The 15,103-nt window shown below is 49.1% G+C and overlaps 1 protein-coding gene across 1 annotated transcript in view; it reads right to left on the reverse strand.

Moving 5' to 3' along the window:
* Positions 1–15,103, reverse strand: part of znrf3 (zinc and ring finger 3) — a 62,569-nt gene that overhangs the window by 17,519 nt on the left and 29,947 nt on the right. Inside the window, exon 2 of the mRNA XM_080004506.1 lies at positions 8,391–8,513. Within this exon, the coding sequence (XP_079860632.1) occupies positions 8,391–8,513 (123 nt within the window). The remainder of the gene's footprint in view (positions 1–8,390; positions 8,514–15,103) is intronic.

The following is a 15,103-nucleotide window of genomic DNA, read 5'->3' on the forward strand; positions in this document are numbered from 1 at the left end:
CCACCCCCACCCCCACCCCTCACCCCCGCCCCCGCTGGAGGAATCCTCAACAGTGAAGATCAGATGATCGGGGGTGGGGGGGGGGGGGGGTGGGGTGCTGGACCCCCTCACCACACACACAACGACACAATCATCAGAGGGGAACGTAAACTTGTGCGTGATAACACACACACTTGCAGAGAGAGAAGAAAGACAGGCTTAGGTGGACGGGGGTGGATGTCTGATCCTATCGTCTAAGATTTACTTTCTTCCACGGTTCCTCTTTTGATCCGACAAAACTCCCTCCCTCCCTCACAGACGGTGACGCTGGAAACAGCGCCCAGAGTCGAACTAACACACCAACCACGGTGCAAAAACACATTTAGGAGGAGCTCTCTCTCTCTCTCTCTCTCTCTCTCTCTCTCTCTCTCTCTCTCTCTCTCTCTCTCTCTCTCTCTCTCTCTCTCTCTCTCTCTCTCTCTCTCTCTCTCTCTCTCTCTCTCTCTCTCTCTCTCTCTCTCTCTCTCTCTCTCTCTCTCTCTCTCTCCTCTCTCTCTCTCTCTCTCTCTCTCTCTCTCTCTCTCTCCTTTTCTTCCTCCTTTAAATGGGGGCCCGAGCTGTGAAGTATAATAATGGTCATTTGCTCCCCCCCCCCATTGAAAGCTGGGTAATTCGGCCCCGGGATCAGCTCACTTTGAGCCACATGACACAAGGAGCTTCCCAGTGACCATGGCAACCGGCACAGTGGGATCCCGGTGCCTCCAAGCGCTGTGAAGCGGTGATTTGGGGGGGGGGGGGGGGGGAGTGTGAGTGTGTGTAGGCAACTTGGGTGAGAGAAAGAGATGTTTTTAACTGCAAGATTTAGATTTTTAAGGGTATCCTCACTTACCTGTATATACATCAAGATTTTAACAGCATTGTTTACATTTTCATTTTTGGTCATATATATATATATATATATGTTTATATTGTTTATTTTTATTCCATTTGAGATTTTTCAGCAGCAATGCTTTAAACCACCATTTTAAAGTAAAATTGATGCTTTATTTTTTGTTTTCCACTTCTAAAAAAAGCCTTTAGAGTTGAACTGAAGCGAGAGACGCTGACAGACGGTTGGGGGCCCTGGTCGTACACCCCACCAGGTGGAGTGGCCCGGGTAATATCAGCAAAGTTGAACCCGCGCCCGCCACCCGGTCCCCTCCCTGTGCGTCACGGCGCTCAGAGGTGCCCGGGGGGGGGGGGGGGGGGGGGGGGTGTCACAGAGGGAGTTGAAGGGTCCCCCGTTTACTTTTCTGTTTCTTTAAAGCCGGTTCCTGGTTCTGCTGGTTCTGCTATTTCCCATTTTGCGGGGTTTGAGGAGCTACAGACGTGACCTCATTTGAAGCTTTCATGGTTTATGCCTCAGCTAAAGTAGAAATTATAAATAAATAAATGAATAAATAAATAAAAACAACATTCTAACAATTCAACAGTGACAGTTAGATGAAAAATCTGTGAAATATCTTCATCGGCCCTCATGAGAAAATAACAAAGTCCCATCACTGCACTCCTCTGAATTTATACACACTCCCATGCACACACTATCAAGTTAAGCCAAGAATGATAACGCCTTTTCACTAATCTACAGAGGAGAGTTCCATGGAAACATTTTCCTTTTTTTTCCCCCCCCTCCATCCAAAACAAAACAAATGTTGATTCAGCAAGTTTAAGTGCAGATAATACAATTCTTAGAACAACATAAAACCCCCCCCCCCAAAAAAACAGGCAGACAAATGACAGCCTCCGTGCCCGGCAAACGGAATGCGTGTATTCAACAGCTACTTAACCCAAAAAAAACACAGAACCACATTTTGGGGTGCATCGACCACAACTTGAATCCCGGGGGCCCTGCCCGCCTCGCGGTGCCGAAATCTCCTGGTTCTGAAGCCGCTTCAGTGTAACACACAACTTAAAAAGCCCAGACAACCGTCGGTTCCAGTAAAGAGCTTTACAATGTGAACACTGCTTTTCTTTGGTTACGCTTTCATTCGCACTCAATTTAGATTCGCTCACAAAACGTTTTGCTCAAGACACTGCGACAAACCGCTTACGGCGGAGACGTTTGGAAGAAGTTAAGAGCGACAAAAGGCTTCATTATATGAAACACAAAAGAAACGTTTCCCGTCCAAGTCAGCGGTTCTGATATAAATGGCTCGAAATTGACAAGCAATTTGCTGTGTGCCGGTCCCAATCCATATCCAGGACCTAGAATCCTTTTTTTCGCTGAAGCGCAGGCACAGAGGAAAATGAGTCCGTCGATATCTTGCCTGCACCAGCAAAGCGGGGGAGGGGGGGGGATAAAAGCCGGAATAAGAAGCTCAAACCCGAAGCGACCACTTTTCAACCAAAGTGCAGCGATGACGCGCAGCGATCTTGCGCAACAGGCGGGGCGAGGCCGGTGCAGAAACACAGCCGTGTCCTCCGCGCTATCGACGTTCTCTGCCCCGCCAAGGTCTCGGCCGCGATAGGACGGGAAAACAAGTGAGAGAGGAGAGGAGTGAGAGTCGGCGAGTCAGGGAGTCGGCCCCAAAACCCCAACTCATGTGGCCGGACTGCAGTGCTGCATTGGACAGATAGACAGATGCCTAGACAGACAGACCGGTAACTTTAAAATAAACAAACGGAATCTGCAACACCCATCCACACAGCGCCGAGCAGATAGAGAATTACAAAACACTAATTGAACACACGGTTGTTCCAGGACGTGAGCAAGGGGGCTGGAGAAGCACAGAATGCAGCCCACAGCCCCGGACAGTGAAGCCGCATTGAAGCCGCCCCTGTGGCATCACACCATGCTGGCATGGCCGTGGCCTTCAGACGACCTCCAACACACACACCTGAGTGTGTTTGTGTCTCTGCGAGTAGGAACAGCTAACATGGCCGCAGGCTCAGCGCCAGTCGCCTTCCACATCACACTCATCTGTCTGCTGCCCTTTCTCTCTCTCTTTCATGTAGGCCTCTCTCTCTCCATCTGCCCCAGACACACACACACACAACTGCTAGTCCTAGTCTACTCGCTACGTCCCTCTTTCTTACACACACACACACACACACACACACACACACACACACACACACACACACACACACACACACACACACACACACACACACACACACACACACCTTTTCTTACACCACACACACACACCACTAGACACATGCACTGTCTTTCTACAGCTCTGGCCGAGATGCCAGACATGGTTTGAATCCAAAAGCCACTTAGCAGAAAGACAGAGCAGCTGTTTGCCGAGCGGCTGTGTCGACCGAGGGCCACAGGGCCAAAAGTGTGTACAACCCCAGAAAACAACCTGCTCCCGGAGTCGCATCGGCTGCTGCAGGCCCAGAGATAAGCAGAGCTTGAGCCGTGAAAAAGAAAAGGGACTGCAGCCAGATGCCAGATGTGTTGTGTAGCATTTCACTGCCCAACAACTGCATGCCGGAGGTGATTTCACCAAATCAGAAGTTTCTATTGTTTGGAACAATCTTATATTGAACCAATCAGGTTCCGCTTGGAAAGCAGATTAATATGCGACGGAAGAACTAACAAAAAAAAACAAAACAAAAAAAAAAAAAAAAAAACATGGACACGCTATTCCTTGGTGCAGTATTTTAGCGGCTGCAGTGAAACCTGGTCTCTAATCTGGCGGACAGCGGATCCTGGTTGACGATGAACCGGTCAAGGACAAGACAATAAAATACCAGAAGCTTTTTGCTTTGCCGGCCAAGAAGCCTGTTTTACACAAGCCACGGCACTGTATACAGTGGGGGAAAAAAAATTAACAATAATAAAAAATCAAAATATTAGGACCCAAAATCCCCCTCCCCTCCATCATTAACCTCCTTAAGTTGCAGCGACGCCACACCACGTCCCGACCCCCGCCTCCACCCCTGGTCGGCGCCCCCGACCGCCGGCCGGGCCCGGCAGCTCCCCCTGTGGTCGTCTAACCCCGGTTCCTTCCTCTGCTCGCCCACCGCCCCTTCAGTTGCCCATGTTAAGAGGCTGATGTCATGAGAGCCCAGAGTAGCACGGGCAGGATGAAAGGACAGGGGTTAAGCCGACATGCCCGGGCCCCATGTGGCCCGCCGGACTCGCGCAACGGCACATGAAAGGGGAGATATCACGCTGGCACGCCGACAAAGACCCCGGGCCGGCCAGGGCCACCAAAGAAAGCCAATGACATGATTTCATGTTCCAGAGAGGCTGCCAAAGACTCCAGTGTATGCCTGTGTGTGTGTGTGCGTGGGGGTGTGTGTGTGCGCATGCGTGTGTGTGTGTGTGTGTGTGTGTGTGTGTGTGTGTGTGTGTGTGTGTGTGTGTGTGTGTGCCCGTGTGTAAGGCAAACAGCAGAGTTGATGGGGGGACAGAGGGCGCAGGTTATGACAACGAACAACAGTTTATTCACTGGGAAAAAGTTGAATGGACTGTAGCAAAAATACATTCCGATGTTTGTACACCAAGGCACATGAGCAGAATTTGCAATACCCGGGTTAAAGTGAGCACAAGTAATCATATTTTGGTCAAATAACTACACCAATTGATTTGATTTTGTGATAATTAAGGTGCATTAACGGCAAGATAGAACACACCTCGCAAAGGTTTAGCAAAGAAAAGTTTTCAAAGGCCTTGTGCCATGATATCCTTTGACATAATTATAACTCAGACAAGTTGCCATCTGCAGCATTAGCAAACTCCCCAAGTCACTCTGATCTGGCAGAAGATAAAAGTAATACTTGAGCAAAGAGGGCTGGGTGAACAAAATAATTTCTACCACTATAATCACAGGGAATTTTAGGCGGTCGATATGTATCATGATATCTGCTTATGAATTCAAAATCCCAAGCCAATGAACCTACCACACGGTTCAACCTGAAACTTTGGTTCACACTGAACTGTGTGGTCACGAAAGGCAGAACAGGAAAAGACGAAGAATTATTCTACCAAACACACAAATATTTCCGGTCTCGTATTGTGTTATATTTTTGTTTATACACCTTCCTATAGTAATTCATTTAGAATTTAACCAAACTTTATTTACTAAACGACTTATAACAGGTCTTTATTTGATAAAACCACGACCCATGAACGCTCTCCCAGCCCCGGGATGGAAAGTGGTGACAGTTCAGTTCACCACCGTAGGAGCCAGTCCGCTGGTGGCGTTCCTGGTCTCGGGGAAGGAGCTTTCCATGTGGCGCACAGGAGGCAGCTTTGGTGGGGTCAGGGTCAACAGCCCTGCGGCTCTCACAGGAACCAGACAGGAAGAGGAGGAAAAAACTGTGTACATATGTGTGACACGCCGGCACGTTGGAAACGCCTGCACGTGGAGTTCAGAGGACCGCAAGATTCGCATCTCGTTTCCTCTCCTTATTTCTCTCCTTTCCCAACACTTGACGATAATCCTGTTAGGATGTGTACAGCGTCAGGTCCCTTGTACGCCGACGTACAGGACAAAAAGCTTCTTCTACCGTTTGCTATTTGGATGAAGTGGAGGGGCGGTTCTACTCCCTCACACCTCCAGAGACCTGTGTTCCAAGCTCATGGAGGGTACATGTGTATTTGCATGTTCTCCACATGTTTGCGTGAGACTCTGAATTGCCCTCAGGTGTTAACGGTGCGGGCCCCTGCAGTGGACTGAGGTCCGACTCAGGACGTCAACCTTCCTTACCGCCCTTCTCCGTATGGCACTGCCGTGCTCTCGCTGGGCAAAGCTGGTCGAGAAGATGGAAGGACGGAAAATTGCAATTGCGAAAGATTAAGTCCAAAATCCAAACATCTACCCCACACCTTCCTCAATATCCCAGCTTTCAGAGTTGATCAACTCAACAGCCAGCAGGCAGCTATCTGGGGCGGCAAATTGGACATAAGAATGCCCCTCCCTCTTCCGCTGGACAGTCTCGTTCTGTCAACACCTACCTTTGAGCTGTCTCCGCTTTCAAAATGGTCCGGCCCCCCCCTCGCCGTGGCACATTTTGAAATCTGTCGGGGAACTTTGCATGCACCCTCTCATTAGAATTAGACACTTACAAACAAGGGGGAGGCACCTGATTCATTTTATAACGTTCCCGGCATAATTAGAGGACGGAGCGCTCTATTGTTGCATCTTAACAGACTGCTGCCAGGGGCCTGAGCGCACAGCTGGGGTCCCTACATTCCCAGCCACTCCATATTTAGACCCCGAGCGGAGTAAACAGCGACTCGGAATCGTGCACGTTCGTGTTCGGATGCCGTAATTGAGCGGAATCCAAATTGACCAGACGAGACCCCCCCCCGACACGGTCGGTGGCAAAGTGGCAGCAAAGCGGAGCGGGCGCTTGGGTTCAACCAGGGGCCAGTCAGCGACGGTGGGTGCCAGTTGTGGGGTCGAGAGAAGTGGGTGAGACCGCAGAGGGTGAGGGCCAGATTAGGATAAGCGCGTGTTCGCTGGCCGGCCCGCGGGAATGGCGGTGCCTGGGCTGAGAATGGGCACGGTGGCTCCGCCGGCCGGGGGGGGGCAGGGGGGGCAGTCTGCCAGGGCAGGAACCCTGGCAGACTGCGGGGAGGGGGGGGGGGTGTCTGGCATGGCAGAAAGGATGAATGACAATGCGCAGGGTCCAGCTGTGCACGCTGCCCCTCGGGTAAAGGATGCAACAATGGGCTTTTCCTTCTACGATTACGGCCACGACCGGCTGCCGACGACACCAAACGGTGTAAGAAAACCCAGATCTTCACACATGTTCGGTTCGGTTCACTGGAGTTATATTTTATTGGATTCGTGAACATGGAGAGAGAACAGGCACCGTCGGCAACGGGTGGACGAGGGATTTGACCGGACTCCCACTGAGCTGTACATACGGTTTCATAAAGTTTCCTACGGTAACTCTCCACCACGTCAAGGACAAAAGTCCACCGCCACGAGGGCCGAGTGGTTTGGGAAACCGACGCAAGATATATGAAACGGGAATTCCACCAGAGAGACGGCTGAAACACCGGGGGAAGGCCAAAGGATCCCTCAGCTTGACCAGTGTCCATTCACCAAACAGAGATGACCATAATTCTGTGACTTTAATTGACCTCTTCCACAGGGGATGCATTTTGTTGTACATTTTCTCCTTCTGTTCTGGAATGAAAGACACACTTCTAAGAGCAGCGAAACCTAAATGTGAGACTGAATAAAATAAAAATACGCTTCTCTTCTCCCACAAAATATAAAATATGACAATTGTTCGGCCCCTGTCGTACGCTAGGGTCTTATTTCTCCAGCAGCCTCAGGAAAAATAAGTACTTTTCAAACATTGGTCACATAATCGAAACGACACCGGGGCCTTTCTCTGAGGTGATGTCACTAACAGCCACAGTTAAAGATGGGTTTGGGAGCTTGAGAAGAACATTAGGTCAGCTTTCAAGTGTGTGTGTGTGTGTGTGTGTGTGTGTGCGCGCTAGCAGGAAATATCACCAGAGAGGGAGAGAGAGGGAGAGAGAGAGAGAGAGAGAGAGAGAGTACGCCATTAACATGTCTCCACGGCACAAGGCCTCCTTAAATTATGAATGGCTGTTCTCTTTCCGTCACCGGGCATGTACACGATAAATGAGAAGATGGCCTCTGCACCCCCCGCCCCCCGTCCTCCAGGGAGTGTTGGTACATTCCATTAGGAGGAACACTTAATTAAAGCATGATAAAATACCACTCGGAAACTCCAGAGGGGTGTGAGTAATGGAGAGGAGAGGGGGTGGGGAGATACAGGAGGGGGTTTGGGTCATCCTCATTCTGTCAGCCACGGGAAATAAAATAACAACATAAATCAAGGCTACCCTATTGAAAATGGTGGATTTGACAAACCATAGTTCATGCAGGATTAAAAAAACAAAACAATATTATGTTAAGGTGTCGGCTCAGAGTTCAAATGTATAATTCCAGCCCAAGACACATTTGCGTGTATGTTTTTATTGAGAACATTATGCAGATTGTGTTGTTATACAGTTGCATGTGGGCATTGATAGAGGACGCTCTATAACAGTCTCGTTGGAAGCAGCATTTGCATTCAATAGAAGAATCTTAGACAAGGGCACTGCACTACAAGTGAAAATGAATCACCATTGTAGAATGATTGTATGAGAGATTCATCATGTACAAGTATTCAAGTAGTGTGTTGCATTGCATTGTTTGCATGGAAAACTTGTACAAAAAAAACTCCTACAAAAAAAATAAATACTGCTTGTTTCAAAGTGTTTAAGATAAGTGCAGCGTCCTGAACGTCTCAAGAACGGTCCAAGTACAAGTACCTTACAACTACTCAAGTCCAGCACTTGAGCAAAAGTTCTCAGTTACTTCCCCCCCGCTGTACTACAGGCACAAGACGGCATGACCGGAAGGTTTATTTTGAGCGTATCCTACCTTTCCCAGCACAGTGAGACAACTGGGGTCCAGCTCAGGTTGCTCAAGCTTCACCACTCCGACCCAGCCGTACTCGTACAGGTCTTCCTCATCATTGTTGTTGCAGAGTCCCAGAGGATGCATCTAGAAAGAAAGAAATACACACACAGGTCAGCAAAACACACCACCCCAGGGGACTGTGCCTTTTCCCCGGTTGGCGCCGCTCGTCACATTAACGCATTTCAATCGGCCCCGGCCGCGCCGCAGCCTCGGAGCGTGTTGGAGGAGTCACGTGCACGACACGGGCGTTCTCCGGCGTGCAGAGCCGAGCTTCGTCCCGTGCACGGGGCGCCGGGGGAACCTTCCCCACACGAGGCGCGACATGAAACGCCGCCCCACACGATGCGCCGGCGTGGAGGGTCCCGCACCGTCGGGCTTAGTGACCTGGCCTCGGGACGAAATGCCACCTCAGAAGTGAGCTAATCTTTACTGGATGGCCGCCGGTTTTTGTTTTTTTTGAGGGAGCACACAACAGCTTATAATCCACTTGTCACCTAGTTTTCATAATGAAACGTCGGAGCATAAGAGCATTAGGGGGCTCTGAAGTTCTCGCGGTGTGCGGCAAAATCTCTTCACACGGCAAAACAGCTAAACATAGGCTCGAGTATTCCAGCCTCGTTGCTTTGCGCCGTAATTGGACGTTTGAAAAGAAAGCTGCAACACGGCTTGTCCTAGAATTCAGACATTGGCGATTTTGGTAATTAAAGGGGTTTTCATATCATTGGCCAGGCCAACACACCTGCTAGCCTTATAAAAGAAACGTGTGAGTCTATATATTACTTGAATTAACTCATAATGTTGCCATCTCGGATGGGATTCAACTCCTTTGAGTATAAGTTTGAACAGGTACGAGTCTCCCTCCCCTGAAGTCTTTAAAAGCCCAGCTCCACGCCGCCGCACATGCCCAGTGTCTCTCAGAGTATCCTCGCTGATCCTCTTTCTATACTTAAGCCCTCCGAATTAGCCTAGTTTGTCCTGCTACAAAGCCTCACAGCAGCATTTGCTTGAGGATGTCTGCTGAGTAGATTAAAACTATAAGTTTGGCAGACATGACAAACACTGACTCACTCCAGACTCGAGAAAGGAGGTGGCCGCCACTATAATTAAAAACCAACAAAAGCCGTCGTCTCGGGCTCAGTGCGTGTTTTCTTGATTGTGTCAGATCTGGAGGGACCGTGTAGGAGTAGAGTTCAGGCCGTATCGACGGTTAAGGAGTGCGATCCACATTCGGAGCTTTAGAGGGCTATGAAGGACCGTTTGAAAACTACTGGCTGTGGGTGGTGCACCAGCTTGCAGTTTGCCCGAGGAAAGACTGAGAGGTGGCGATTAAGGTTTGCATTAAGGTAAGCAACCATGGCAATAGGATGTCACATCAAATGTGGACAAATTTCACAATAAGAAAGAAAACTAATGATCACAACACCAAAAGGAATCACAGCAAAAGCAACATTAAAGTGGAAATCCATAAAAAAACGTCTGTTGGCTGGATGACTGAGTCCCAGAGTTCCATTCATTGGTTACTTTAGGTGGTGGGGTTATGTTATCATTCGAGGTGCAAATGTTCATTCATATGGACAACTAGCGACCCTGCCTTATCAAATTCACCGCGGCTTCCTTTCACTACTTGCACGTGCCCAATCTTTGCAGGCTTTCCGGGAAAGGCGGACCCCGCCACCGACAATGGCTACAGCATATAGAGGAGCACAAGCATAACGCAAATACACTGAATGGCTGTTTCATTAAAAAAAACAAAAAAAACTGCCAGCTAAATTAAGTATTAAATATGGGAATTTTAACGAAATAATTTTACGGATTACCATTTTATCAGACACAGTTTGTGGTGAAACTGTATACCTCTACCATTTCATGACAACCACGTTTGCATTACAACCGCAACTAAGCTTTGAGCGTTAGAAAAGGCTGAATCCCCTCCGATCCAGGCAACAGTGTTGCCACAAGCTCCGGTGTTGGGATTAAAAGTTGGACAAACTGACCTCAGGGCCACTTATCCTATTAACCAGATGACCACCGCAACCCCATGCAATCCCAGCACTGTGGCGCCAGGTCTTCGGCCTCTCTGGACCCCGGGGGCCCCAACACCGATGACCCCAGATACCCTTCTCCTCTTCTGACGACCCCTGGCCTTTGAACCCCACTTCATCACTTTGGGAGCAGGGCCGGGTGTGCAGCAGGCCAATTGAGGAGAAGGCACCCGGTCACTCCAGCACCACAAAGCGCAGGGGTCTAGCGAGTGACCCGGGGGCTTTTTTCTTTTTTTGAAGGGGAGGGTGCTTTTCTAAGAGTATGAGGGTCAGATGCAAATGGGAAAGAGGACGGACATGTCATAAGGAAAGAATGCGGACAACGTGTGCCGTTCTAGTGTTCCCTGGCGTCCGTTCTGTCCCCCCGGGGGTTGAAATCCAATCAGGGAACTGGATTCCTCACAACATCCACCTTGCAGCTTCATCGTCCAGAGGTGTAGTGAAAATGGCAGATGCTGAACCTGAGATACTTACAGGAACTCAAGTTACATTCATTAAGACGAATGTTCCCAACTTTCCTCCAAAAGAAATCATGTGGACGAGCGCACGCTGAAGACTAACAACAAACTCACAGTTTCAGGTGTCTGACTTGTGTCCTTCAAATTGCGGCCGCGAAGACTTTTTTCGAAAGCTATTCTGACAACAAAGTTGGGAAAGCAGACAAGCCAGGTCCTTACGAGGCAAGGCTGTTCCACCTTCATGGGGGTTTTAACGCCTTTTCACAAATACGGTAGTATACAGTCACCACGTACACCAACAGTATATATGCCGCATATGACACTTTCTCTCTTCCATGTTTTTGGAATATCCTTGGTGAAGAACATGTTCAACTATCGAAAAGATGTGAGCATTATAATATGTGGAATTCAAATCGAAATTGTAATCAAATGCTTTTAGACTAATAAATGGTTCAACACGCTTCAGAAAACAACGTTGACAGAGATATTGCAATGTAATGCTGAGGCAATCTTCCACATACACCACTGTAAGTAATTCCATTCCATGTAAACAACAGCCAAAAATGAGTACATGGCAAATGATGAATCACAGGAATTGTGGGAAAACAAGGTCAAAATTGTACACGTTATGAGTCTTCAACGGGAACATGAACAATCACACCTATTGAATAGAGACATTTAGGATCATCGTCAGCCCCCCCCGCAAGAACCACCATTAGATGAATGCAACGTGTATTCTGTGACAATACAGAAATTACCCCTAAAACATCCCTAGGGCGTGAAGCAGAGAGCTCAGGATAATTGCTGGGAAGGTAAATATCAGCCTGGGGCTGGCAGGTGCACATGACACTCGTATTCGGAATGGTGATTTCAGAGCCCTCTCTCCCAATCAATCTACGGATGATTCACAAATTGAAGACAAAGACAAATGAAAGAGCATAAACCGGGCTTATCCTTCCATTTCACACCTGCGCCATCGCGGCTTGAAAAACTAAAAATGGCCAAGATTGTGTGCAACTCAGGCTGGTCAACTCAGGTAACGTTTTCAAACTATTTTAGAGATGAACTACAAGTGCTCTGTTTGGGAAACCGGGTGAGTAAGTGTGTGGGAGGCAATGTAGTGAGAGGAGGCCCCCCTTTCAGTCGCTCCCCCTTCGTTTCAAAGCGCTCTCTCTCTGGCTCAATGTGTTGAAGCAACATGGACAAGAGTCGATGTCAGAATGCACATTGCATGTTCTCCCTCTCTTACTGTCTCTGTATTGATCTCTCGCTCTCTCTCTCTCTCGGTGCATGGGTACCATGAAGAGGAGCGTTTGTTGCTGTGTTTGTGACCTCTCTCTTTCTCGTCTAACAGCTTGGAAGGCAGTGGGGAGCCCGGCCCGAGCCCCTGGGCCCAGAACACTGGGCCATTGTGCATGGGGCTCTCGCACTCCAAAGGGGACTGTTCTGCCACTGCTGTTGTTGTTGTTGTTGTTGTTTTTGTTGTTGTCGCTGTTGCGAGCCATGTTTTTATTTTAGAAGACTTGCTACTGCGCCATTATCTTCCCAACTGGAAAATATTTGCCTTAATTTACTTCGGGACTTGACGACGCTCTCTCAGGGAGTGTCGAACCAGGCAGAAGGCTTGGGGAAAAAAAAAGTACAATATGCAAAAAAAAAACGAAAAAACAAATGAAGGGATGGGGTTCCAGTGAATTGGGTCACAGCTTCCGCGGCTGTGCCCAGTACAGACAATCACAAACGTGCCGATGTGCACACACAAAACAGGACAGATTCCGTCGCTCCTTGATGGCCCCGCTGAATCCCCCCCCCAGCTCTGCTTTGCCCCGCTCCTTCATGCCAAGGGCTCCAGGGTCCAGCGTCCCGCCAGGCACCACAAGGGGGCGGTTGGAGTTCCGCGCCCAGCCTGTGCTGGCCCTAGGGGAGGCAGCCGTTCACATGGCTATCCCCTTACACAGGCGACACACTCAATGAAATCATGGCAGGGATTTGAACTCCACCTGTCACTCCAACAGCCCCCCCCCCCCCCCCCCCCCCCCCCCACCCCCAAAAGCACCTCCTTCAGAGATGAAGCTGCTGCTCTGTTGCAGCACAAGTCCTGAGAATTATAATGAAAACCCCCATCTGACACTTTTACACCCTTGGTTATTGAATGTCCCCATAAGTCCATGTTTTGCCTTTTGCTTTAGTTTGTTTGTGCAAAACAAATACGGAAAATGAAAGGATAAATAGGATAAAAGGTTTGACAAACCCTTACGTCTTTTAGTAAGGGCCCCACTTTTGTCCCCCATAGATCAAAATAAATAAAAACACTGCCTGTCAACATGTGGTATGAAAAACCAGGTCACGAGGTGGAAAAAGGACCATCGCTTTTTTCCGGAACATAACAAATAAATTCCATAAACGTGTTATTGTTTACACATACAACTTGCCAAATCTCTTTCCTACCCCACAGACCCCCACCCCCCACGCCCCATGGCCATCCCCACCCCCCTACTGTGCTTTGCGGTCTGCTCCTCCCAGAAGCAGTGACCTGATATGGGGGAGTTTGTAAAGGGATCAAAACAGGTCCCTCCTTCTGGAAACACCACAACCCCCCTCCCGCCCCCGCCACAGCGACCGCCTCTCTAAAGAAATCAAAATGCAAGTCACACCATCCGCACCATTCTTCTTCGTCTGTCTGTGGCTCAATTCACGGAGCCTTTGATCATCTGGCAACCACTTCTTCTTCTGGCCAGCCCCGCCTCTCCATCTCCCCCAACCCTCTACCTCCTCTCCTCTTTGCCTCTAAATCAATGCTGCCCCCAGTTAGAGAAAACACCCCCCTTCCACCCCCAAACTGCACACCCCCTTATAAGTGTTCAGCCGCCCACCGCCCCCCGTAATTCGGCCCTCCGCCCTGCGCAGTATGTGATACGGCCGGCCCTCGCATGAAAGAGGTTGTCCAGGATTTCTACACAGCTGTGTGTGTGTGTGTGTGTGTGTGTGTGTGTGTGTGTGTGTGTGTGTGTGTGTGTGTGTGTGTGTGTGTGTGTGTGTGTGTGTTCGTATAGCTGCTTCAGTGCTGCTTCACTGGCTTTTAATCACCATCCCCAACGCCGCTTCCAGTGGTCAACATCAAAGTGATCAGCGCATTTGTGTAATTTCCGGCTTTGCTCGACTGAGATAACGCGAGCTTCCGCCAGAGAGAAAAGTTCCACAAAAAGCCTTGAAATCTCATAAACAACTTGAAAACCGCGAGTGGATATTCTTAAAAGAAAACTCGGGGCACAAAAAAATAAAATAAAATAAAAAAAGGATCAGCGCCTCAAAGCAGCCAATATGTTTCGGCGACCTGCAATTTTTGAAAAGTGTAAAAAATAAGTATTTGTACAGCGGGGAGCTTAAGATTCTGAAAGGAATTGCAGAGTTGCACGCGTGCACAGAGTCGTTAAGTTCCTGCAACAGCAGCACGGTGCTCCTAATGTGCTTTGGGAGGACGCTCGCTGGGTATGCTGCTGTAGCAGCTCACCACATCAAAAGGAAGAGTGGGCAGATTGGAGGAAAAGCAATCCTTCGGCTGAGCTGACCTGAGTGGGACGCAGATACAGCCGCTTCCATTGCACAGTGAGTCCTCACATGTACGGAGCAGGAGCAGAGTCCTGCTGCGCCAAACGCAACACACGGCGTGGGATCGTTTAAATCCAGGAAAGCCTGATTCGCAATAAAAAAAATGAAATACCCATGTATTTTTTTTTTATAAGCGCATCGAGTGTGACCATTATTTGGTTTAGAACTGAGCTGTGCCTTTTTAAAAGACCGACAGCCACTTCATATCAGTCGAGAGAGCTGGACAAGTTTCCAGTATAAAACTCTGGAGCTCTGTCTTCATTCGGAGTTGAATACTATTGGACAGGGGAAACATCTGACTGGAACAGACCAGTCAATGAATAAATAAATGTATAAATAACTGCCGGAATATCCGATCCACATGTTCCACAGCAGCCCTTCCATACGTGCCTCTGGGGATCAGTGTTGACAGCGCCTCCTCTCGGATATAACATACAATGACACACGGATCTGGGGCCCAGGGCAACATAACAGGGCCCGGCCCGAACACAATCGGCCATTACAACGTGCGGACCCAAACCCGTACAGGTCCCGGGTTAGGCCTCAGGTGGTCGGGTTTGAGGAG

This window comes from Zeus faber (assembly GCF_960531495.2).
Source record: "Zeus faber genome assembly, chromosome: 7".
In the NCBI taxonomy this organism is placed as follows: Eukaryota; Metazoa; Chordata; class Actinopteri; order Zeiformes; family Zeidae; genus Zeus; species Zeus faber.